Raw genomic sequence first — 25,573 nt, forward strand, 5'->3', positions numbered from 1 at the left:
CTGGGTCCCCACCCAACAAACATGCAAGGGCACCATCATTTCTGTGCAGCAGTCAGTCTCCTTTTGGCAAGTCTGTTCTGCACTTTCCAGCTGCTGTCTTCAGGTTTCCCTTCCTGCAATGTGATCTGGAAATGTCTCCAGGCGAAAGTCGGGACAATCGTGATGCTCAGTTCTCTCTCGGAGAATCCCATCCTGCAGAGTCTGCTATCCACTGTCTGAGAACAACTGGATCATATATTTTGCCCAGCTTTTTAGTTGTTTATTGTTGTTCAGTCACTAAGTTGTGTCCGACTCTTTATGACCCCATGGACTGCAGCACGCCAGGCTTTCCTGTCCTTCACTATCTCCCGGAGTTTGCTCAGGCTTCCCTGTCCTTCACTATCTCCCGGAGTTTGCTCAAACTCCTGTCCATTGAGTCAGTAATACTATTCAGCATCTCATCCTCTGTTGCCCTCTTCTCCTTTTGCCTTCAATCTCTCCCAGAATTAGGGTCTTTTCTAATGAGCCAGCTCTTCATATCAGGTGGCTAAAGCATTGGAGCTTTGGTATCAGTCCTTCCAATGAATATTCAGGGTTTATTTCCCTTAAGATTGACTGGTTTGATTTCCCAGGAAAGAATACTGGAGTGGGTTGCTAGTTCCTTCTCCAGCTGATCTTCCCAACCCAGAGATTAAACCCGCATCTTCTGCATTGGCAGGCAGATTTTTTTTTTTTTTTTTTTTTTTTTTACCACTTAGCCACCGGGAAGCCGTGTCCATTTGTGATGTCTGGTATCAAATAAGAATTAATTATTGTTATCCTGCATGCCAAGGAGCAAAAAAAAGTGACCCATAACAGGAAGAAAATGTAGCCACTAGGAACAAGGATAGAGGAAGACTTCAGCAAAGCTATCAAGGGAATGATAGAGAGCCAGCAGGGGTTATTTAGAAGGTAACTGTAAAAGGTGGCTGATAGCATCCTTGTTTCTATGGCCTATTTTCATTACCACCTGGTGGCCTGTTTGGCTGATTCAACCTTGCTATCTCACCAGGACTCACCCAGTATAGCATTACGAACTCAGCCTTCCTGCTCAGCATCTCATTGATCCCATACTCCCAGGCTGTACACGTGTATGCTAATAATAGTATATTATACCCTCTAAAATATATCCAAAATAGAAAAATGTAGACTGTGACATATTCCAGTGGATTATCTTACACATACCCTGTCTAAGGGTTTCCCTTGGGGCTCAGAATCTGCCTGTAATGCAGATCTGGGTTTGATCCCTGGGTCAGGAAGATTCCCTAGAGAAGGAAATGGCTACCTACTCCAGTATTCTTGCCTGGAAAATCCCATGGACAGAGGAGCCTGGCGGCTACAGTCCATGATGTTCAAAGAGTCAGACACAACTTAGCAACTGAGCATTTATGCACTCAGAGTTTGACAATATGGATATGCTGCTGCTGCTGCTAAGTCGCTTCAGTTGAGTCCGACTCTGTGCGACCCCATAGACGGCAGCCCACCAGGCTCCCCTGTCCCTGGGATTCTCCAGGCAAGAACACTGGAGTGGGTTGCCATTTCCTTCCCCAATGCGTGAAAGTGAAGTTGCTCAGTCGTGTCCGACTTTTCTCGACCCCATGGACTGCAGCCTACCAGGCTCCTCAGTCCATGGGATTTTCCAGGCAAGAGTACTGGAATGGGGTGCCATTGCCTTCTCCGATGGATATGCTATGGATGTAAATATCCCTGCTTATGGTGTAGACACTAAGTAAATATTTGTGGAATGAAGTGAGTAGAAAGAAGATAGTAAATTTACATATGTGTGTGTGTGTACTAAGTTGTTTCAGTCGTGTCCAGCTCTTTGCAACCTGATTGACTGTAGCCTGCCAGGCTCCTCTGTCCATATATAAAGGACATTTTAAAAATGTTCTTTAAACATAAAATCAGTTTTTTAAAGATGGTTTTTACCTTCAAGTGATTTAAAATTCAGTCTTTTTAATTTTATGTTCTTTTTGATCTAGTGCTTTAAATTTCTTCTTTTCATCTGAGTAACTGTTTTACAGCTGGTATCTGTTAAAATTCTCTGACATTTGCAACGTTTATTTTTCATAGGAGGTTGCCTCTAACATTCTGTTTTATTCATTAGGCCATTAGAAATACATTTCTATAATTTATTTGTAGAAGTATCTTTTTACTCAGGCTTCTGTTTCACATATTTGTTCTTTGCATATTACAGAACATAACAGCTATAGCACATTCAAAAGTGATATGATATTTTATATATTAATTGAGTTTAATCAAAAGTTTCTGTGAAATATTTTGACTCTGTTGCAATTTCCTGACTGCCATGGCATTTGGCAGAGAATTATTTCTTTTAAATTGGACTTTATAAATTATTGATTTAAGATAAAGATTGGGATTTGTTACTTTCATTTCATCTAATTTATACACTACAGGTAAAATTGATTCTTAAGCCAAGCATATATGTTGATGAATTGTTACATATGTGTGACTCTACAGTGGTGAATTGTCAGTATTAGTGACTTATGTGAACCTGCTTCTATGAGTCTTAAACTTTTCCTTATGTATCCCTAAGAGAACCTGACCCCACAGTTCTGTATGCACAGTCTGAAATCCTTCTTTTTCTACATTTAACTTTTTTCTTGGTTTTATGTTTTTGATTTTTATTTGGAATTGACATAACATACAATTCACCTATTTTAAGTCAGAGTTCTGTAGCCATCATCTCAATCAATTTTAGAAGATTTTTTATCACCTAAAAAAAAAGTTTTGCACCCCTTAGCTATTACTCATTAATACTGCTTTCCCTCTAGGCCTAGACACTAATTAGTAGACCACTAATCTACTTTCTGTCTCTGTAGATTTTTTTGTTTTAATTCTGGACAGTTTTTAAAAGTGCAGTTAAAAACTGTATGTGGTCCTTTGTGACTGGCTTCTCTCACTTAGCATAGTGTTTTCAGGGTTCATCCATGTTTCAGTATGTATTTATACATCTTTTGGTTTTAATTAAAAAATAATAATTTTGCTTAACCATAAAAAAGACTTGATATTCCAAGGGGGGGAAATGCTGTTTCTTCTTTACGATGTATGTCTACTCTTTTCCCCCACCTATCTCAATCATATCGTTTACATACCCTTGGAATAAACATATTTGGCACCCCACTCCAGTACTCTTGCCTGGAAAATCCCATGGATGGAGGAGCCTGGTAGACTACAGTCCATGGGTTCGCTAAGAGTCGGACACGACTGAGCGACTTCACTTTCAGTTTTCCCATTCATGCACTGGAGAAGGAAATGGCAACCCACTCCAGTATTCTTACCTGGAGAATCCCAGGGATGGCAGAGCCTGGTGGGCTGCCGTCTATGGGGTCGCACAGAGTCGGACACGACTGAAGCGACTTAGCAGCAGCAGCAGCAGCAGTCATAGATTCAGAGATACATGCTGATAATTGGGTAACAGTATTACCTTTTAAAAAGTCTTCATGTAGGACTTCCCTGGCAGTACAGTGATTAAGACTTTACCTTCCAGTGTAGGAGGTGTGGGTTCGATCCCTGGTCAGGGAGCTAGATCCCACAAAGCCTTTCAACTTAAAATAAAACAACAAAACAGAAGCTGTATGTAACAGATTCAATAAAGACTTTAAAATGGTCCACATCAAAAATAAATCTTAAAAAAAAAATCTCCACAGACCTTTATAAAAAAGATTTCAGGAAAAAGGTTCTTTAAATTTAAAGCAACGAAGCTTCCAAAATCTCAAAGACTATATAGTCCTTTAAATGAATCTTTTGCTACTTAATGTCAGTTAATGTGCAACATAAGGGTTATGTGTACTGTTAGATATGGATCACTTGCATTTTATGTTTTGTTATACGTTACATGATAGATCTGTGCTCACATAGCCTATTCTTGGCCACCCTCTCGGCCAGCCTCCTGGGACAGGGAGCTGCTCTTCTCTGTCTTGTATTCCTATTTCCTTGGATAGACAAATCACTGGCTCTTAATAAATGCTTATCAAATTGAGTTTCAGGTATTAATAAACTCACTAAAGGTTATACAAACCAGAATTGATTGTGTTCTCCAAAATCACGGCCTGATGAGTGGTGAGATGTGCTTGGGTTTGTGTAGGGGAAGGATGGAGGATTTTGAGTTGTGTGTTAGTTGTATCCCCATGATTCTTTGTTAAGAATTTGAAGGCTGTGTTCTCAGTAAGTTGCCTCACTCTTATGTCTTTAACAGTAAGATAGGAATTACTTTCAATGAACAGAAATTACAGTTGAAATACTTTTCCAAAAAGACTTCCCCTAAAACAATTTTTTTTTTTAAATTCAGTGGTTTTGTAATATCCAGGCTTAAAGCTTTATCTTTTTTGGTGTGTTTTGTTTTCCTCAAGTATGAAGTGTTTTGGCAGTATTTGTAACATAGATCATACTGTATATATCATTGATTCCTTTTAACAATTGAGCATTTTAAGCTGTCACTGTAGTTAAAATTGTTTGGGAGTATTGGCTGTCCACTTGTATATACTTTAGAAGTTGACAGGTTTGTTAAACTTTTTGCTGATTTGTTAACACGCTCTTGACTTGGATTCTCATTATCAGCCTAAAAATAAAATAATAACAGTAATAAAGAATAACACAGCTTTTTATTGCATAGCTTTATCATTTAATGTCATAGTCTCTGAGATATTATCTCCTCCCACTCATTTTTCTTTTAAATAGGACAGGAAACTGAGGCTCAGCATAGTGACTTTAGATTGCATAGACCAGTAGCTCGGGAGACAAATCTTGAACCTAGATTTTATGATTCCAAGTGGAAATTCTTTCCCTATTGGATGCTGTATCTGGTATTTATTCACTACTTATAATTTGGATGTTGCAGAAGTAGAAATAGTCTCTGTGCTCACTTTTTTCTACTGAATTGAACGGAGACAGAGACAATTGAAAGCAATAAAAACTTAAGAATCTGCTTATTGTATTGGTAAGTACTCAATGATATATAGCAGGGCCATAAAGTAGAGTATAACTTATGCAAATCCCATAAGTTGTCTGAAAATTTCATGTTTCCAATGAATGTTTTAATCATTTATTTAAGTTCAGATTTAAAAGTTAAATCAATTATGAAATAAAGATATAAAAACATAGAAACATGAATGTTGGTGTAATTTTTTTTTCTCTCTCAGACAGATACTGATTATGTAAATGGTGTTGTAGCCAACCTGGAGAAAGAGTAAGTTCTTAATTATGGAATTGAAAATATTTTAGTTACTATGATCTCTTGCTTCTTGTGAAAAGAAAATATCTTCTTTTATAGTTCATTTTTCTTTGGAGTTCGGTGGTCATTAGACCACCTACCACTGGTCTTTTATATATAAATTATCATAAAGTATACGTATGTATATCAGGTTACTTGATGGGATATGTGGGTGTATTTCATTATAGAAAAGACTTGAATGTCATATATGACACTATCAAATAACAGTCTTTAACCGCGAAGACAGTGAGTAGAGAGAGAGGCAACATTTAAAAAAAACTAAGATCATGGCACTTGGTCCTACCACTTTATGGCAAATAGAAGGGGAAAAAGTGGAAGCAGTGACAGATTTTATTTTCTTAGGCTCCAAAATCACTGCAGATGGTGACTGCAGCCATGAAATTAAAAGACACTTGCTCCTTGGAAGAAAAGCTATGACAAACCTAGGCAGCATGTTAGAAAGCTGAGACATCACTTTGCCGACAAAGGTCCATCTAGTCAAAGCTGTGGTTTTCCCAGTAGTCATGTATGGATGTGAGAGTTGGACCATAAAGAAGGCTGAGTGCTAAAGAATTCATGCCTTGAAACTGTGGTGCTGGAGAAGACTCTTGAGAGTCCCTTGGACTGCAAGAAAATCAAACCAGTCAATCCTGAAAGAAATCAACCCCAAATATTCATTGGAAGGACTGTTGCTGAAGCTCCAATATTTTGGCCACCTGATGCAAAGAGCCATCTTATTGGAAAAGACCCTGATGCTGGAAGAGATGAAATGCAAAAGGAGAAGGAGGTGGTAGAGGATGAGATGGTTAGATAGCATCACTGACTTAATGCACATGAATTTGAGCAAACTTTGGGAGATAATGGAGGACAGAGGAGCCCGGTGTGCTACAGTCCATGGAGTCACAAAGAGTTGGACATGACTTAGCGACTGAATAACAATGACACTAAATGAGATCACTTAAATCTTTCACCCTCTGTTTACCAAGAGAAAAATTTTCTGCTGTCCGGGCAGCTAGTCAGGGAGCAGTTTGAAACCTCAATGCTAAATAATGTCTAAAAATATGCAAAGGTTTATTAATAGTTTATTGTGAGTGGAGCACATAGCAGGTAATAGGTGGACAGCTTAGTAAGATGCAGATAGCATTGTTCTTGTTCAGTTGCTAAGTCATGTCTGACTCTTCGCAACTCCGTGGACTGCAGCACACCAGGCTTCCCTGTCCTCCACTATCTCCTTGAGTTTACTCAAAGTCCTGTCCATTGAGTTGGTGATGCTATCCAACTCATCATCGCCAATACCATTAGTTTTTATAATACTGCCCTTGTAGATTTGATAGTGATATCATAAAATTAGTCCTGCTATGGGTTTCTTGATTGAAATGTATCTGTTGTCGCCCCCAAAAGACATATTTTTTGTGTAAATTAGACAAGACAAAAGAGAAGCCAAAGAGTTTGCCAACTCCAGGATAATGTGGCTCTATCTTTGTCTGTCAGTATGCTAAAACCAGAGATTTTTACACATATATGCATAGTTCAAGATTAAATTGTGCATTTGTTAGATTTTCCCTCAATTGCTCAATTTCTTGGCAGCCTTTATACAATCACAAATTGGTGTAGAATGCTTAAATATAGGTACCAGGCAATCATTGGTCCCCCTTCCTACAGACCACATGGGCAGGTCTGAGGGGCTTATGCAAGGATTCTGTCGGTTCCTTTCTTCCTCAGTGTGCAAGAAAACCAAGCCCAGGAAAAAGGGCAGTGAAGCACCAGGAGCCTTGGTGTAAAGGCAGGTAGTTGTATTTTGTGGAGATTTGCAAACCTGAAGTAAGGAAGAAGGCAGATGCAAAGGAAATTACATTTGAATCAGTGAAGATGAATTTTAAAAACTTTAGAAAAATTTTCCTATCCTTGCACAACCTGCAGACATTGAGACATAGTTTGATGTACTCTCACAGGACAAGATCACCCCCAGGTGAGAAATAGTAGTTTAAAATGACATACAGTCTGTATCCCACAACTAAGCCTTCCTGAAAATGGAAAAAAACTGGTTTTGCTAATATATATGTATATTGGTATACATACACATTCATTAGGTTGTTTTTCTTTCTTATTTTCTGTGGCACCTTGATTGCTTTTTAAGAATTCTGATTTTTTCAGGACTTCAGTCCCTGCAGTTGGCCTAGAATTTCTCTGTTACTCTAAGTATGTTAGTATTTTTACTCTGTTTGAAGCATTATTTAAAAACAAAACCTCTACTATTGGAAAAATCTGTATTTTCTAGCAATGAATCAATGATGAGCTGCTTCACTTAACACATTGTTACTTTACTGGTGTATTTTTCTGTTAAATACCTAAGTTGATCATTAGATATAAAATCCCACAGAACTTCTATAACTTAGCCAACCTTTCTCATGACAGATTTTCTAAAGAAATCAGTTCTGGCTTGGTGGAAATAATATCACCTCCTGAAAGCTATTATCCTGACCTGACAAACTTAAAGGAGACATTTGGAGATTCTAAAGAAAGAGTAAGGTGAGCCTGTGGTGTTTAAAATCTCCCAACTTTGTGAGTATAATATGTAATAAGTGTCATCCTTGTTTATCAAAATGTGACTCATTTTGAAAGTGAAAGTCGCTCAATTGTGTCCAGACTCTTTGCAGCCCGATGGACTTTGCAGCCCTTGACTCCTCTGTCCTTGGAATTCTCCAGGCAAGAATACTGGAGTGGGTAGCCATTCCCTTCTCCAGGGGATCTTCCCAAGCCAGGGATCGAACCCAGGCCTCCCACATTGCAGGCAGATTCTTTACCGACTGAGCCATCAGGGAAGCCCTCATTTTAGGGTTGAACTAATTAGTGAGAGCTAATGCCTTTTTGATTATTTGGTTGGAAATTCTGTGGAGTTCCTGATGAGGGGTTGAATTTGGTCAACCTAATGAATTTTATAACCATGCTGCTCTGTGCTGTTATAACTTTTCTTAAGAGTATATTCAGTGCAACTCAAAAGTTAGTCCAGATAGAAATCTTATGTCTGTATGAAACATAAATGAGAACTGATTCAATAAAAGTGATAAAAACAATAATAGTCTTCTGCAGAATCATATTGCAATAAAATAGTCCATTAATTTATTTATCTCTAAATCTCTAACATTGAAGGAGTTAGAAACTTTCCTTGTGTTGTTGTTAAAGACAAAGTAATCTAAGAGATATTAGCAATATTTTTGGATTGTCTATAACTATAAAAAAGGACAAAAGTAGTGTTTTGGGAAGAGATTTATTGTATTTCTTGAGTTGTTAATTTGTCACAAAGACAGATATGTCTCTATAATTAGTTAATTGTCTCTCAATAAATATGTTACTTAAAACATTTAGGATTGAGTTTGTTTTTAAAAAAAAAAAAACCAGTGAATAGACTCATTAAATTCAGAACAGCTTATAAGGTACTTTCTGGAGAAGTTTGCTTAGTGGTTCAGAGCTTTAGTTCTATTGTGTGTGTGTGTGTGTTTTTAACTGGCTTTTAAAAAACCACTTCTCTTTATTCAGCATTGGTCAGTGTGTTTCTGTAGGCTACCAAGAATTCACCAAAAGGACCTAATATTGTAAATTTTAATACAATGTTTTAGATTTTTTTAAGAAAACATTTTTACCTATATATGAAGCACTGGTTCTTAGAGACATTAAGATATTACTGAAAAAGGGGCTTGTGCTCAAGAAAATTTGGAAAATATTGAATTAAAAACTTTTTTCCACAGATGCTATTTACTGCTGAATGTTTCAATGCTTCTAATATATTAATGTGTCTCTAGAAAAGAAATATATGTCCTTCCCAAACTTACTAGACATTAGACTCCTTTTTCCCTAGGACATCTTGCGGGTTAGTGTTTTTGAGAATGTATTTTGATAAAGCCTTCTTAAAGAAAAGTGAATTCTCTTGCACTCTCTCCTGAGTGGATACACCATGTATGTGGTTCCAGCCATTTATTGATTTGTCTACCTATCTAGCTAATGTCTGACTGTTGTTGTTTAGTTGCTAAGTCATGTCTGACTCTGTGACCTTATGGAGCACCCCCCCCCCCCGCCAGGCTCCTCTGTCCATGGGATTTTCCAGGCAAGAATACTGGAGCGGGTTGCTATTTCCTTCTCCAAGAGATCTTCCTAATCCAGGGATCGAACCCATGTCTCCTGCATTGGCAAGCAGATTCTTTACCACTGAGCCACCAGGGAAGCCAATATATAACTGTACATTTAATATCATATTATCATATGTACAATATATGTGATATATATATTGCACATATTATAATATTGTTATATATTATAAAATATACATCTAACCTTATTTGGCTAACTTTGGGTCTGATTCCTAACTTATTTTTGAACATTTTTATTTCAGGTGGAGAACAAAGCAAAACCTAGATTATTGTTTTCTAATGATGTATGCTCAGGAAAAAGGCACATACTACATCCAGGTAAGCTTTTCCTTTAGTTTTTTTTTTCACACTTTTTTAAAGAAAAAGTAATATCAAGGGTATATTTTCATTAAAATGAAGTTTCAAAAGCGTGAGCCCTCTAAAATATTTAAGATGATAACAGTGTACCAGAGCAGAAGGTCAGTCACATCACTAAGAGCGTGGGCTCTGCAGCCGCACTCCCTGGTTTATCTCTTAATGATTTAGTGGTCTGAAAGCAGATAGTTGTTTTGTGCAGTAATACATTTACATTTGAGTTCAGGATTATAAAGCCAACATCTATTGTAATTTTCTTGGCTGTAGAATCCTATGGACAGCGGGGCCTGGCGGGCTACAGTCCATGGGGCCGCAAAGAGTTGGACATGACTGAGTGACTAACGCAGACATACGTGCGCGTGCACACACACACACACACAGGTGCAACTTTCAGTAGCATGGCTAAAACAGTAAGTCCATCGTGATGCATATTTTAAGTGAGCCAGCTGGGCAACAGCTTAAGTAATTCTAGGAAGCTCTTTTCTTCCAAGTGTTCTTCAGTTAATACTTAAGCTTAAATTTCTGCATTGGAATTTCACTTCTTCAGTCAGATATCTTTATCCCTGTTCAAAATGCAAATACCCCTGAGAGGTATATAGCACATGAAGTGTGTCAGGTTTTGGGTTTTTTTTTTCCAGTATAAAAAGTTTATTAGGTGCTGGGAGGATGTGTGGCTAAGAGTGGCAAGAAACAGCCCTGAGTCGCTGAATTAGGAAGGAAATGGTTAGGCGGCTGCTGGCAGGGACTGGGGAGGAAAAGAAAGATCTAAGGAAAGGGTCTGGCATCACTTGGAAAGGCGGACTTCTTGAGGGCAGACTTTAGTCTCTTGTGATGCTGTACCTTGGGCCAGCTGTATTCAAATGGGCGTGAACCCTTCCTTGAGTCACAGGATGAAAAATAGAAATGGTGATAGGGTATGACATGTCTATTACAGGATGCAACAGCTGTGTGTATAAAAACACGGTATCCTAGATATAGGTAGTGCATTTCCTCCAAACGCTTCAGAGAAGTCTGATTTAAAAATAACAATAATAATTTTGAAGCAGTTTAACATACCCCCAATATTATTGTGGGCTTCCCTGGTGGCTCAGACTGTAAAGAATCTGCCTGCAATGTGGGTGACCCGGATTCAATCTCTGGGCGGGAAGATCCCCTGGAGAAGGAAATGGCAACCCACTCCAATATTCTTGCCTGGGAGAAGTCCCATGGACAGAGGAGCCTGAAGAGCTATGGTCCATGGGGTCGCAAAGAGTAGGACACGACTGAGCAACTAACACACACACACACACACAATATTATTGTGGTTGAACCTTGCTGTTTGTTCCAGGCCCAGTATATTAATATTTACATTATGGTCTAGAACTTTATACACAGCATTAAAAAGTGCATCTGTATTACTTTTGAAATTTGTTTTCAATTTTCTTCCAGGGCAAGAATTAATGGAACCAATAAAGCTCTTGGGAGGGAATGTAGGAAAAGTTCATGTTTAAGAAGTTGAGGAAAGGACAGGGTTAAGAAAGAGGGTGGTAAGGAAAATGTCCCCTAAGCAAGGTCAATATATGAGATATTACAGTATTATATGAGATATTATAACAACAACTGCTATGAACTAACATTTATTGCACACTTATCCTGTCAGGCATTATTTTTTATACTTTATGCTTTCCACATGTTAACTCATTTAATATAACCCTTTTTATAACAGGAATGTGCTGTAGATACTGTATCAAAGTGTGTTTTCCTGTCACTTAATGTACAGTTGTTGTTTAGTCTCTCAGTCAGATCCAACTCTTTTGTGACCCTATGGACTGTAGGCCACTAACGAGCTCCTCTGTCCATGGGATTTTCCAGGCTGGAGTGGGTTGCCGTTTCCTTCTCCAGGGGATCTTCGCGACCCAGGTATCCAACCTATGTCTTCTGCATTGGCAGGCAGATTCTTTACCTCTGAGCCACCAGGGAAGTTAACATGCTCTAGACACCTTTTCTGAGGCATAATTTTTGGACAAATAGGGTAATTTTAAGAATGTCCAGTGGATCTATCTTAGACTCAGTGGTTACTCTGTGGTCATCGCAGATGTACATCTAAAGGGAAAAGGAAATGCCACCTGCCTTACTGTTTTGCTTGTGGCTTATAGAAGTTTTCTATGACAGCAGCAAACCCGGATTCATAAAGTGCTCTATTGCAAATGACTTGGACTTGAAGACAGTCTGAAGAAAACTGTTTGGTGATGCAGACACTTCGTAGGTGGTACTGCATCGTTCTTCCTGTATTGCATCATGTTGCATACTGTGTCAGCTTGTCCCACTTTTAGTGATGCTGAGGTTTAATCCATGGGTGTAGGGTTGTCAGTCTCATTTCTCCTTTATTAAAAAGCTACCCAGCAGCCATTTCTTGTATGGTTTGAGCTTCTGTAATTGTTTTCCCCCAGATTGCTTTTTTTGTTAGAGGTTGCCAACTGGTAATTTTCTAATTCTATAAAATGGTAATGTTCTTATAAGTAGAGCTCTTCTGTAAAAGGACTCTCCTTTCTTAACTGTTTGGTGATGTTGAAAAATAGTTTACGAAGGAAAAGAAGATTAAGTGCTTGATTCTTTCTCTTTATTAATTTTTAAGTTGACACCTTAGCAGTCTGCAGTGTGACCATTTTTAAAGTATTGTTGTGAACTCATGGATTTTTTAAAACTAGATTTGGTTTGCCTTAGTCTTTCAATCATTTATTTATGTTCATTTATTTATTTGGCTCCACCGGTCTTAGCTGTGGCACATGACAACTTTTAGGTGTGGGCATGCAGGATCTAGTTTCCTGACCAGAGATCAGACCCGAGCCCCCTGCATTGAGATCACAAAGTCTTAGCCACTGGACCACCAGGGAAGTCTCTGCAATCATTATTGATATTGATGCTTGTCTTGGCCCATCCTAAGCCAGTGAGAATTTCTTCAAATGGGCTCCTGTATTCTTTTCATGTAAGCCCAGTAATCACTTGAATCACTTCCTTATTGACTGGCACATCTTGCACATTTCCTGTCCAGGACGTAGACCCAGCCATTTCTTTAAGGAATCCTGTTTGCTTTAGAGGTATACAGTATTTAGAACCACAGTCTGTGCACTGGAGATGCTCATGGCTGCTGTGGTGTCTTTGCTTCTAGGTGTTTTAGTAAGGAAAGGAACATCTTATTTCTCAGAGGACAAAAAATCACATTTATATTGATAATCCCAATTCAAGTGTAAAATTATAATATTTTTATTTAACATTTTTGAATTTTATGTATATTCTTTTTCTTACATTCAAAGCCTTGGTTTTAGTAAAATTATCTAAATAACATAATTCTTTTATTCTATAGTTTACCTAGAATGGGCTTTTCTGGTGGCTCTATGGTAAAGATCCTGCCTGCAAGGCAGGAGACGTGGGTTCAATCCCTGGGTCATGAAAGTCTCCTGGAGAGGGAAATGGCAACCCACTCCAGTATTCTTGCCTGGGAAAGCCCATGGACAGAGGAGCCTGGTGGGCTACAGTCCAAGGGGTCACAGGGTCGGACATAACTTGCTGACTAAACGACAACAATAATACCTAGAATTGTTTCAAAATAACAGTATCAATTAAACTACTAAATGCAATTAAAAATCTTTTATTCTTGTTTCCCTCCCGAAGAGTATATCCTGATATAGATATATAGTCAAAATTCCATGTTTGAAAGTCAGTTGATAAAATTCTTCATATTATGTGACCACATTAATAACCTGATATGAAAGTAGGTTCATTTATTTCCATTTGTATTCAGTGGTTAGCATTTTTTTTCTTTTTTGGTTGTAAAAAGTATAATATTCCCAAATCAAAACTTATATAAAACAAGATATGTTTACAGAGGTCTCCTTTTTATCCCTGTTGTCTTCCCATGTCCCTTCCCCCCGCCATGGGCAACCACCATGCGTTTTTGGTTTCTGCTTGTACATTTAAAAAATTGGAACAAAAGTGTAATATTCTACCTCTTACAGACTCTGCAGGTACATAGTGCAAAAGCAGTGTTTTACATCTTGTATTTTCACTTCCCTGCAGAAACTAGTGATCACTAATGAGGTATATGTTAGATTTTCCAAGAGTGGGTCTTGCTGTGATGAAACATGGATGTCAGAGAAGCACATATGTTCACTGAAAGACCTATACATGAAGGTTCATGGCAGCTTCATTCATAAGAGCAAAACCTGGAAACAACCCATATGTTCTTTGGCAGGTGACTGGTTAAACAGACTGTGGTGCCTCCATACTATGGACTGTCAAATAATGAAAAGACAGGAACTATGATACACGGCATTTCGGATCTCAGGGGAATTATGCTCAGTTTAAAAACCCAGTTTTTGGACTTCCCTGGTGGCTCGGTGGTAAAGAATCTGCCTGCCAGTGCAGGATACACAAGTTCGATCCCTGATCTGGGAGGATCCCACCTGCTGCAGAGCGACTAAGCCCGTGTGCCGCAACTACTGAGCCTGTGCTCTAGGGCCGGTGAGCCGCTGCTCCTGAGCCAGTGTGCCACAACTCCTGAAGCCCATGCTCTGCCACAGGAGAAGCCACTGCAATGAGAAACCCATGTACCACAACTAGAGAGGAGTCCCACAACTAGAGAAAAGGTTGCACAGCAATGAAGACCCATCACAGCCCCAAATAAATAAATAAAAACCCAGTCTTTATAAAAGAATTTATTTATTAAAAAAAATATTTTTGGCTGCACCCTGTGGGGTGTGGGATCTTAGTTCCCCAACCAAGGATCAAACCCACACCCCCTGCATTGGAAGGTGGAGTCTTAGCCACTGAACCACCAGGGAAGTCCTTATACGGCTTTCTTGAAATGACAAAATTATGGAGATGGAGGACAGACTCTTGGTTTCCAGAGGTTTGGAAGGGGGTAAAGGAGGGAGGTGGCTGTGAATATGAAGAGTAGCGTGAGAATCCCTGTGATGGAACTGTCCTGTATCCCAGCTCTAGTGGTGCTCCTGCAAGTGGACACATGTTCAGATCACATGGAACTAAACACAGAGACACACAAACCACACACACACACAACTAAGTCTGTGTAAAACTGGTGAGATTTGAATAAGGTAGATGAGTTGTGTCAGAGTCAATTTACTGATGGTGATATCATGCTATAGTTATATCAGAGGATGTATATTGGGACTGTTTGGGGTCTCTGTATTATTTTTTCATAGCTGTATATGATCTACAATTATCTTTCAAAGTCCTTTTAGAAAGCATAGTTGTTTGCTGAGACTGGAACAAAGCAATATTTCTAATTTAATATATAAGTGAATTTTTTTTGTGGTAGCCAGGTTTAGTATACTAAATTTAAATAGGCATTTAATTATTTCATCTATGCTTCTGTGTATTTCAATCAGTACCAAGCTTGTTTTTTAATCTGCTTGTTGGGAAAACTTGGGATGGCCTGGTATTTGGGGTCATCTTTTCTTTGGGCACCCATAGTCAGCGTTTGGTGTGAGTGTGGGTGTCTCTGGGAGAGCAAGGTTAAGTGCTCGTGAGAACTCTGTGCTCTGTCTGATTTTACCTCAGGCTTCCCTACAAACTCTGAGTGTATAAAACTTGTCTTTGTGTTTACTGATGAGTTCCCAGGCTTTAGGATTGTGTCTGGAGCATAATCATAGCTCTGTAAATACTTGTGGATCAAAATTGTACGCGTGTGTGCTAAGTCACTTCAGTCATGTCCGACTCTTTGCAATCCCATGGACTGTAGCCCTCCAAGCTCCTCTGTTCGTGGGATTCTCCAGGCAGGAATACTGGAGTCAATTGCCATGCCCTCCTCCATGAATCTTCCCGACCCAAAGATGGAACCCACATCTCTTACATCTCCTGCATTGGCAGGCAGGTTCTTTACCACTGTGGCACCTGGGAAGCCCCAGTCAAAATCATGCCTTTCCAAATACGGCTACTGTTTCTTCACAGACAGAAAGAAAGTTTATAGGACTCAAATCTATGAAAAGTCCAAATACTGAAATAAGTAAAAATTACTTAGCAGGTAACTGGAAATGATAATGTGTCATTAGAAAAAGGAAGAGTTTTTCCTGGGATATTAAAATCATCAGTGGTAAAGAATATTTTTAAAAGAATGTATGGATATGTAAAAAAAAAAATCATCTTGTGACTTTCTGAAAGTCACAAAATTCAAAATTCTCTGAAAATTTGGGAGAAGAAGTCTTTGCAGACACTCATGATCCTCGATCTCTGTCAACTCCTTGTTGAACTGATAAACTTGCCAGTAACACATGTGGTGATGGCAGAGCACATGGGGTTAATGGCTACTCTGAGCTGCTATAGCTATTTAATTATTTTGAAGATATCTTTTAAAATATAAAAAGAGAATTTTTAGGAACCGATCCTACAGAAATGAATAGCACTGATGTGAAGTGTAAGCATTGTTTGCATTGACAAAGAATAAGAAACAGCCTGGGTGTCTGCCTGTGAACAAACAAATGGTTTGTCCATGGATCCCTGGGGATAGTATAAATCTATTGAAGAGACTGCTTTAAATACATGCGTATTAACCTGGAAAGATACTCATGATATATTAAGAGGAAAAAAGCCAGTTTAATAAAAATCTAAAGGTGGGTGGGAACCGTAAGGTAGGTTTCCCTGTCTTCTCTCCCTGTGTTGTATGTACATTCTGCAGGTGTCCAGTGGGTGCACACCCAACCTTGAACATTAGTCGCCTCCACTAGAAGGGTGGAGGGTAAAGAAGGAAAACTATGTTTTTTTTTTTCTTTTTAATGACTTGTTACATGTATTATGTAAAAAGCGGGGAAAAAAAAAAAACATTTAAAAGGCCTCTAAAATTCTTTTCCTTTGAAAAGAAAACAAGTTAGTGTGAAATCCTGTTGGGAGCCATAAAGGGGCCAAAATGAGTAATTCATGGAATGTTTTGTAATTTCTCATAGTGAGGGAGTGGTTTTATTGATTTGCTGTGTACATCTGCCATTGTATTTTCATTTCCCTTTAATAAAATTTCTTTTTATTTTTTAGTTTTTTTCCTTTTAATTTTATTATTTTTTAAAATTATTATTTTTTTGACCACACTATGAGGCATGTGGGATCTTCCCCAACCAGGGCTATAACCTGGGCCCCCTGAGTTGGGAACTCAGAGTCTTAACCACTGGACCACCAGTTAAGTCCTGAAATTTATTTTTATTTTCATCATTTTTGACCATTGTTTTCTTGATTGTCATTATAAAAGTGTGCTTGAGTTTTTCCATAAGAAAGAGTGTCCCATCTAAATCTTCCCTTCTCTTTCTGATTCATTAATATGATTATTCAACTTTCTTTAGCTTGAAGATGATATTATTGTCAAACAGAATTACTTTAACACCATAAAAAATTTTGCACTTCAACTTTCTTCTGAGGAATGGATGATACTTGAGTTCTCCCAGCTGGGATTCATTGGTAAGAAAAGTGGCAGATTTATTTACTTTTCAGAAATAACTGTGACTCTTAGAATCTTGGACTGTTTTTTCACCTTAAAAAGGTTTCTCTTTTTTCCTCTGGAAATGGATTGCTTTTAAAGAAATTTATTAATAACTTAAGTAGTTATTAATAACTACCTAATAAGTTAGGTAGACTTCTACGTATAAAATGTTGAAGTCAGCTCAGAATAGTATTGGGAGAGTTCTCACATGGTAGTATTTACTCTGGAGTTTTGCAAGGCAGCCCTGCTGACTTTCCATGCTGACAGAACCAACCACGGTCCTCGGGAGTACGTCTGGTTCTTTCTCTGATGCCTCTAGTTCCCGTTTTAAAGCCCAGAGCTTTTGCGAGATTGAGGTCCTTTTAAAAGGAATGCTGCATTAATGGCTTTTTAATAGGAATTCCTGGTATTCAGTGTAGTACATGAAGTTCTTGTTCAGTCATTAATTTGTATTCATGGGTTGCTTTCATGGACTGGTCAGGGTGCTTATTTTAAACGTTTTTTTCATTAAAATTCCTAAATCATCCAACTAAAGAGAATATGTTTAAAGTTGAAGATTGAAGGAAATGTATGAGTTTTTAGAAAACACCCAGAGAATAATATTTCACTTCCTACAATGCTTTAAATCTGTAAATATTAGAGGCTGAGGCTTTGACCTTGTTGATCATTTATCTCAAAACTCGAGACTCAAAACTCAAAAAATATTTGTGAAGGTTTCAGTGAAGACAGAATTAGGAGTCCTTGTGTTTGCTTTTATTAATTTAGTTAAAATTTTATTTAAACTTAAACTTAATTTCCTTTTTTATGAGAAGCAGTTTAATGAGACATGACGGAAAAATCTCCAATCTCTTCTTGAATCCTTTGAGCCAGTAGTGGTATGATAGATTTTGTAGTAGAGAAAATCAAGAGTTCCATTTATATCAGGTGACAACCAAACTTAGCTAAAGCAAATTTGTTTTTGACAAGAGAGATGGGACAATTATTCATAATGATTTATAGTTGAAAGCACAAGCTTCAATGTATCTGTTGCATGGACTTCACTTATTGAAGCCTTTTTGATGGTTGGCTTCTTATTACAGTTACTGATTGGGAGTATCTTTTCAGGTAAAATGTTTCAAGCACCCGACCTCACTCTGATTGTGGAATTCATATTTATGTTCTATAAGGAGAAACCCATTGACTGGCTCTTGGACCATATTCTGTGGGTGAAAGTCTGCAACCCTGAAAAAGATGCAGTAAGTCTTATCTCTTAGGAGAATGGAACAGGCTTATTTTATGTATTTAGTGAAAGTGATGAGTCCTAGGGAACCAGATTTTGTAAACAAACAGTTAAATAGGTAGCTGAAAACAAACAAACAGTGTTTGTAAGCTATTGTTGCATTCTCTCTCTTTAAAAAAAAAATAACCACTTTCTTGGAGCAACTCATAGAATGTAGCAAACTAGCAAAATGCCTACTTTCCAACAATGACTGAACATAGAAATTGATTCAATCAACTCATTTTTATGATGTAAGCCCTTACCTGTATTTTCCTTGTGGATTTACAGAAATTTTTACTGTTGGACAAAGAACCGTTAATGTCATCTTTACATTTGTACAACATACTTGCATTTCATTGCTTCCATGCAATTTTATCTAATACATGGTTAGGTTCTAAAACGAGCTTGTGAGGTGAAAGTCTCTGAAAATAAAAAGTAAAACCATGCAGACCCATTCTTTCACTCTTCTTTCTGTGGCCCATAATATTTCAGTTGCTTCCACTAGGATGTCAAGGAAACTGTCATGTACTTGCTTGCTCCAGAATCACATCCCTTTGAGGGTGGTCCAGGAGCCTCTTCCAAGCATTATGCTTATTTCACTAAGCATAAAATGCTCAAGGGCCATCCTGTTGTTGCAAATGAAAAGATCTCATCTTTTATATGTCTGAGTAGTATTCCATTTGTGTGTGTGTATACACAGCACATCTTTACCCATTCATCCACTGATGGGTACTTAGGTTACTTCCATATCATGCCTATTGTAAATACTGTTGTGATGAACATAGGGCTGCTTCTGCTTTTGCTGATGAATGTTTTTGTGTTTTTTGGATAAATACTCAGAAGTGGGATAGCTGGGTGACATGGAACTTCTATTGTTAATTTTTTGAGCAGTCTCCATACTGTTTCCATAGTTGGTGCACCAAGTTATATTAGCACCAGTAATACCAAATAAAAGCATGTAGATACAGAAAAGGGAGTAGTGGTTACTAGAGGGGCAAGGGCAGGGGGTGAGGGCAGGTGAGATAGGGGAAATATGATGTTCATACATGAAACTTATATTATAAACTAGTGTTACCATAAAAAAGAGATAAAAACAATTCACACATTCTTCCAAAGGTTTATGGACCTGCTCTTGACTCTTCAGGCCCAGATGTGTTATCTGTATGCCTGTGTGTTGAGTGATGGGGTTGACCTCAGACCCTGCTCCCGCCGCCACCGTCCCTCCTCTCCTCCCTCCCTCCCCTTTCCTCTCCTTCCTCTTGACTGTTGTGTTTGTGTAAAAAGATTTTTTAAATGTTTGTGTAAATAAAATTTATTTTTATAATTTATAAAATTATTTTATAACTTAAAAATAAATTTTAAAAAAATAAATTTATTTATTTTAGTTGGGGGCTAATTACTTTACAATATTGTAGTAGTTTTTGCCATACATTGACATGAATCAGCCATGGGTTTACATGTGTTCCCCTTCCTGGACCCCCTTCCCACCTCCCTCCCCATCCCATCCCTCTGGGTCATCCCATTGCCCCAGCCCTGAGCATTTGTCTCATGCATCAAACATGGAATGGTGTTCTGTTTCACATATGATAATATACATGTTTCATTGCTATTGTCCCAGAACGTCCCACCCTCACCTTCTCCCTCAGAGTCCATAAGACTGTTCTATGCATCTGTGTCTCTTATTCTGTCTCACATATAGGGTTATCGTTACCATCTTTCAAATTCCATATATATGCATTAGTATACTGTATTGGTGTTTTTCTTTCTGGCTTACTTCACTCTGTATAATGGGCTCCAGTTTCATCCATCTCAATAGAACTGACTCAAGTGTATTTTTTTTAAAGGCTGAGTAATATTCCATTGTGTATATGTACCACAGCTTCCTTATCCATTCGTCTGCAATGATAAATTTTTATTTATTTTATTAAATATATAAATTTTAATAATTTATAAAATTAAAATATTTAAGTAAAAATTTATAAAATTTTATCTTATGAAATGTTTGTATATATAAAATTTCACCTCTACTCTCCCGTTAGCAATAATGCTAATGAAGTAAAGCTCTTGAGAAAAATTAGGCATTTTAACACCCAGAGAATTATCAGAGGTTTTTCACAACGAAATGCCTTATACATTTGTCTTCTTCACTATGTTCTTCACCCAAAACCTATAAAAGTCATTGAAGATTGAAAGAGTTTATAAAACTCTTCAGGACATGCCTGTCCTGAAGCACTGAGCTAGTGAACATACAGGAGCCCGGCCAGGGCTGAGGGTCTACCAGGCGTGACCACGCGTGAGAGCAGCTTGTGATCTGAAGTCTGGGCCGTGGGACACTGGGAGCTGAAGTTTAGGTGTCCCTCAGCTGTGTCGAGATGGATTTGTCTGTTTTGACTCTGTCTCCTTGCTTATAGTCTATTTACTGCCTCCTGTTTTCACATGGCTTTGATGCAACAAAATGGGCCTTATCTGCAAATTCTTCATTGTATTATTTTGTGTAGCTATTTTGTGTATTTGAACCAAACCTCTAGGGTTGGTGCCTTTTAATATTAAAAGCCAAATTGATATTGACACTTTGTAAAAGGTGGTTGAAATTAAATCCTTATCTCTTCCCTTAGAAGTGCTTATGTTAAATTTCTGCATCATGTCTATTTATCAAGTTGGTAGAAAATCTATTAACTTCTCCAGAAGGACCCTAAAAAAAACACATGACTTGGAATTATGAAATGAAATTGGATTTTCTTTTTAAGATTTACTCTTCTAAAGGCTGTCTCAGGTTTCAGAGGAGGACAAGATGTCACTTTCTAATGTAACGCTAACACTCCTCTTTAATATTTAGAAACACTGTGATCGACAGAAGGCAAACTTGCGAATCCGTTTCAGACCATCCCTTTTCCAACACGTTGGTCTGCATTCTTCACTCACAGGAAAAATTCAGAAACTCACGGTTAGTGATTTAATTTTATTTTTCTCATGCACAGACAATTTGCTATTTAATGTATAATCATTGTTCTTCTTAAATATAAATAAGCTGTATGTTACAGCTGATTCACTGTTGTACAAGCAGAAACTAACACACATTGTAAAGCAGTGATACTCCAATTAAAAAAAAATAACAACAAAGCAGATAACTAATAAGGACCTACTGTATGCTATAGGGAGCTCTACCCAATATTCTGTAATGGCTTAGATAGGAAAAGAATCTAAAAAGGAGCGGATATATGTATATGCATAATTGATTCACTTTGCTGTATACCTGAAACTAACACAACATTGTAAATCAATTATACTCCAATAAAAATTAAATAAATGAAAAGAAGCAGTTCTGAACAAATAAAAAAATAAGCTGTATGTTGTTTAATAGCATATATGTCTTTCCTCCTAGGATAAAGATTACATGAAACCATTACTGCTCAAAATCCATGTAAACCCCCCTGCAGAGGTATCTACTTCTTTGAAGGTCTATCAAGGTCATACACTGGAGAAAACTTATATGGGTGAGGACTTCTTCTGGGCTATAACCCCAGTAGCTGGAGACTACATCCTATTTAAATTCGACAAGCCAGTCAATGTGGAAAGGTGGGTCCTTATTGAAATAAAATTTGGTCTTACAATTTAGACCTTTTCTTCACAATGTGATTTGTGGTAGAATTTTTTTTTTTTTTTTTTGTATATGTAACACATATAAGGAATCAGTGAGTCCTAAATGTTATATTATAAAATATGTGGAGTTTCCCAGGTGGCGCAGTTAATAATTCTCCTGCCAAGGCAGGAGATGTAAAAGATGAAGATTTGATCCCTGGGTCAGGAAGATCCCCCTGTAGAAGGAAATGGCACCCACTCCAGTATTCTTGCCTGGAGAATTCCATGGCCAGAGAAGCCTGGCTTGCTGCAGTCCATGGGTTCGCAGAGAGTAGAACATGACTAAGTGAGTGAGCACTCAGGCACGCACATAAAATACATTTCCTACAACTCAGTAATAATATGGGTGGGTTGCTTTCAGAACACTGGCATTTAGTATGTTAGATAAATTCTATTGGTATTTCTGAAAGTATATTTAGTATAGATTTTTTTAAGATATACTTGTTTTTATTTATTAACTTACTTGGTTGCACCAGGTCTTAGTTGCAACATGCAGGATCTTTTAGTTGTGGCCTGTGGAATTGTAGGGAGCATGCAGTCTTAACTGTTGGACCATCAGAAAAGTCCCTAGTAGAGATTTCTAATACTTTTATGTAGAACTCTTCCTCAGAATATCCAATTAGTTTTCCTGCCCTTACCTTAGGATTTGACTGTGAGCTGGTGGACGGCCCAGCAATTGGCTGAAGTGATAAATTTAACAGAGTATGACTATTCCTAGGTAGTGATTTTGCAAGTGCTGGATGACTTTTAGTATATGCCATGGAGGAATTTACAACTCTTTTCTTTTTCTTTTTTAAAATTAGAAGATAATTACTTTACAGTATTGTAATAGTTTTTGCCATACATCAGCATGAATCAGCATTAGGTATATATATCTCCCCTCCCTCTTGAACACCCCTCTCTCCATCGCATCCCTCTAGGTTGTCACAGAGCACTGGCTTTGGGTTCCCTGCATCATACATTGAACTCCCACTGGCTATCTGTTTTACATATGGTAATATATATGTTTCAGTGCTATTTCTCTCATTTCATCCCTCTCTCTCCTTCCCCCACTGTGTCCAAAATGCCTGTGTCTCCTTTGCTGGCTTGCAAGTAGGATTGTCAGTACTATCTTTTTAGATTCATATGTATGCATTGATATACGATATTTGTCTTTTACTTTCTGGCTTATTTCACTCTGTATAACAGGCTCTAGGTTCATCCACCTCATTAGAACTGACTCAAATGTGTTCCTTTTTATGGCTGAGTAATAATCCATTGTGTATATGTACCACAACTTCCTTATCCATTCATCTGTTGGTGGACATCTAGGTTGCTACCATGTCCTACCTATTGTAAATTGTGCTGCAGTGAACATTGGGGTACATGTGTCTTACAACCCTTTTCTGTGATTTGGGGTTTATGTTCACTTTGAAAAAGTTGGGGCATTTTCCTTCCCATTTTTCACCTAACAGTCACAATTCCTTCAATCTTTCCCCTGTTTTGGGTGTGTTCCTCAGACTGTCTGTGGCATACTTACATATAATCCCCAGAATAGAATATAATTTCCTAGCCTGTGGCATACGATGTTATGTGTTTTCCTGTGAAGGCCATTTTATTTTTAGAATTTGTCAAGTATCTGACCACCTTAATTCTTTTTAAGGTGGTCAGTAACAATGCATAGCTACATGTAATGCTATTAATTTTCTTTTCTTACTCTAAGCTGATTCTAAAGAGGAATTTAAGCATAAAAATGTTATAAGCAATGAGAAGATCACTGGCAAAACATATTAAACTTATGAATAATATTTTTCACTTGTATAAGTATTTAATATTGGTTTTATTGTTATTTAATATTCATTTTATACTGTATAGTGGAACTCTGCCCTGAGAGATATTGTTCACCACATTTTCATGAGTCATCCTAGAATTAGAAACAACAGTTTTCACTTCATCAAGAATAACCTGAAGTCAATTTATGGGTTTATTTTTAGCACATAAAAACAGTCCTATCAAAGAATCTGCTAAAGAGCTCATATATTGGAGATCAAACTTAGTAACAACAAATATATTTACAGTAAACCTCTGTGAAGTAATATTTACAATGACTCTATTGTGGACACTTTTCTAGTGAAACACTAGTCTTCTAAAATAACAGTATATAAGAATTTTCTTGACCTTCCTAGGACAGAAAAAAAGGATTACTTGATTTTTGCCATAATTTACTTGCTGAGAGGGGAAGTAGCAAAATTTATTAATATAGAAATGAAGTGTTAAAAATATTCTTTCTATAACATGTGTGTGCCTTATACAAAAATTTTAAAGTGTGAAAATGAGGAAAGGGACTTCCCTGACAACCCAGTGGTTAAGATTTTGCTTTGTAATGCAGGGGATGTGGGTTGGATCCCTGGTCAGGCAGCTAAGATCCCAGAAGCCCTATGACCAAAAAACATAAAACAGAGGCAATATTGTAACAAACTCAATAAAGACTAAAAATGGTTGACATAAAAAAAAAATCTTAAAAAATACTGAGGAAAAAATCATAACCCCAAGGAAACCATTATGACCATATTGACATCTTTTTTTCTTGGTAATTCTGTGTATTTTCTACCTTAAGACCATGGTCTACATGTAGTTTTATATCTTACATTTTCCATTATACTCTGTTGTGACTCACAAGTATTGAGTTGGTCCAAAAGTTCATTCGGGTTTTCCCATAGCTTCTTACAGGAGAACCCAAATGAACTTTTGGGCCAATCCAGTATTTTGATGACTGAACAGTGTCTCATTGCGTGGTTCTACCATTGTGTACATCTTCCAATGTTAAACTTTCTAGGTGGTATGGAGTTTTTCACTATAAATAATTACATAGTGAACACCTCTGAGTCAGTCTGTTTTAACTCCAGGTTATATCCATGGACTCTTTTCTAAAAAGTGGCTTCCCTGTCCCATGATTTGGCATCTATAGCTGAGTTATTGAATGGTCTGTGGTTATATGACATTCTGAGTCAAAGATGCCTTTAAAAAAATGTATCTCATCTGGAAACTCTGGGAGTTAGTTTTGGTATATTTAGCTTAGAAGCAACTTCTTATTAGGGTCCACTGGTCTGTGTGACATTTGAAAATCAAATTCTCGCCCACAGATACCATACTATAAGGGTATCGTAACTATTCTGTGACTATTACTCACTATTTTTAACATGTAAGGTAGTTTTCGTCAATTCTCAGGAACTTTCTGGTATAACCGTGAGAGATAGATGGAAATGGCTGATTGTGCTGAGGAGACATGGGCTCAGAAGCTTAACAAAACTTGCAGAAGGTGAAGATTCTAGGAAATGAGAGACCTGGGGAGGAGCCTCTGACTCCTCAGGACGAGCGTTTAACCACTGGACTTCACTAAACTCAAGTTTAGGGTTAGGCTTAGATACGCTTTGCACTCTATCCAGCTTCCATCCTCTGTTACACACTTTGCATGTACACACTAG

General features: G+C 37.7%; 1 protein-coding gene across 3 annotated transcripts in view; it reads left to right on the forward strand.

The window, feature by feature from the left end:
• MGAT4A (alpha-1,3-mannosyl-glycoprotein 4-beta-N-acetylglucosaminyltransferase A) overlaps window positions 1-25,573 on the forward strand; it is a 117,080-nt gene that overhangs the window by 73,807 nt on the left and 17,700 nt on the right. For all 3 annotated transcript variants that reach the window (XR_014051894.1, XM_081484535.1, XM_081484534.1), the window contains 7 exons: window positions 5,181-5,227; window positions 7,667-7,780; window positions 9,639-9,714; window positions 17,076-17,190; window positions 18,317-18,447; window positions 21,307-21,414; window positions 21,853-22,046. Coding sequence is in view for 2 of the 3 variants with exons in the window: in XM_081484535.1 (XP_081340661.1) it covers window positions 5,181-5,227; window positions 7,667-7,780; window positions 9,639-9,714; window positions 17,076-17,190; window positions 18,317-18,447; window positions 21,307-21,414; window positions 21,853-22,046 (785 nt within the window). In the remaining variant the exon portion in view is untranslated. The remainder of the gene's footprint in view (window positions 1-5,180; window positions 5,228-7,666; window positions 7,781-9,638; window positions 9,715-17,075; window positions 17,191-18,316; window positions 18,448-21,306; window positions 21,415-21,852; window positions 22,047-25,573) is intronic.

This window comes from Giraffa tippelskirchi, chromosome 4 (genome assembly GCF_054371585.1).
Source record: "Giraffa tippelskirchi isolate mGirTip1 chromosome 4, T2T-mGirTip1v1.2.pri, whole genome shotgun sequence".
Taxonomy (NCBI): Eukaryota; Metazoa; Chordata; class Mammalia; order Artiodactyla; family Giraffidae; genus Giraffa; species Giraffa tippelskirchi.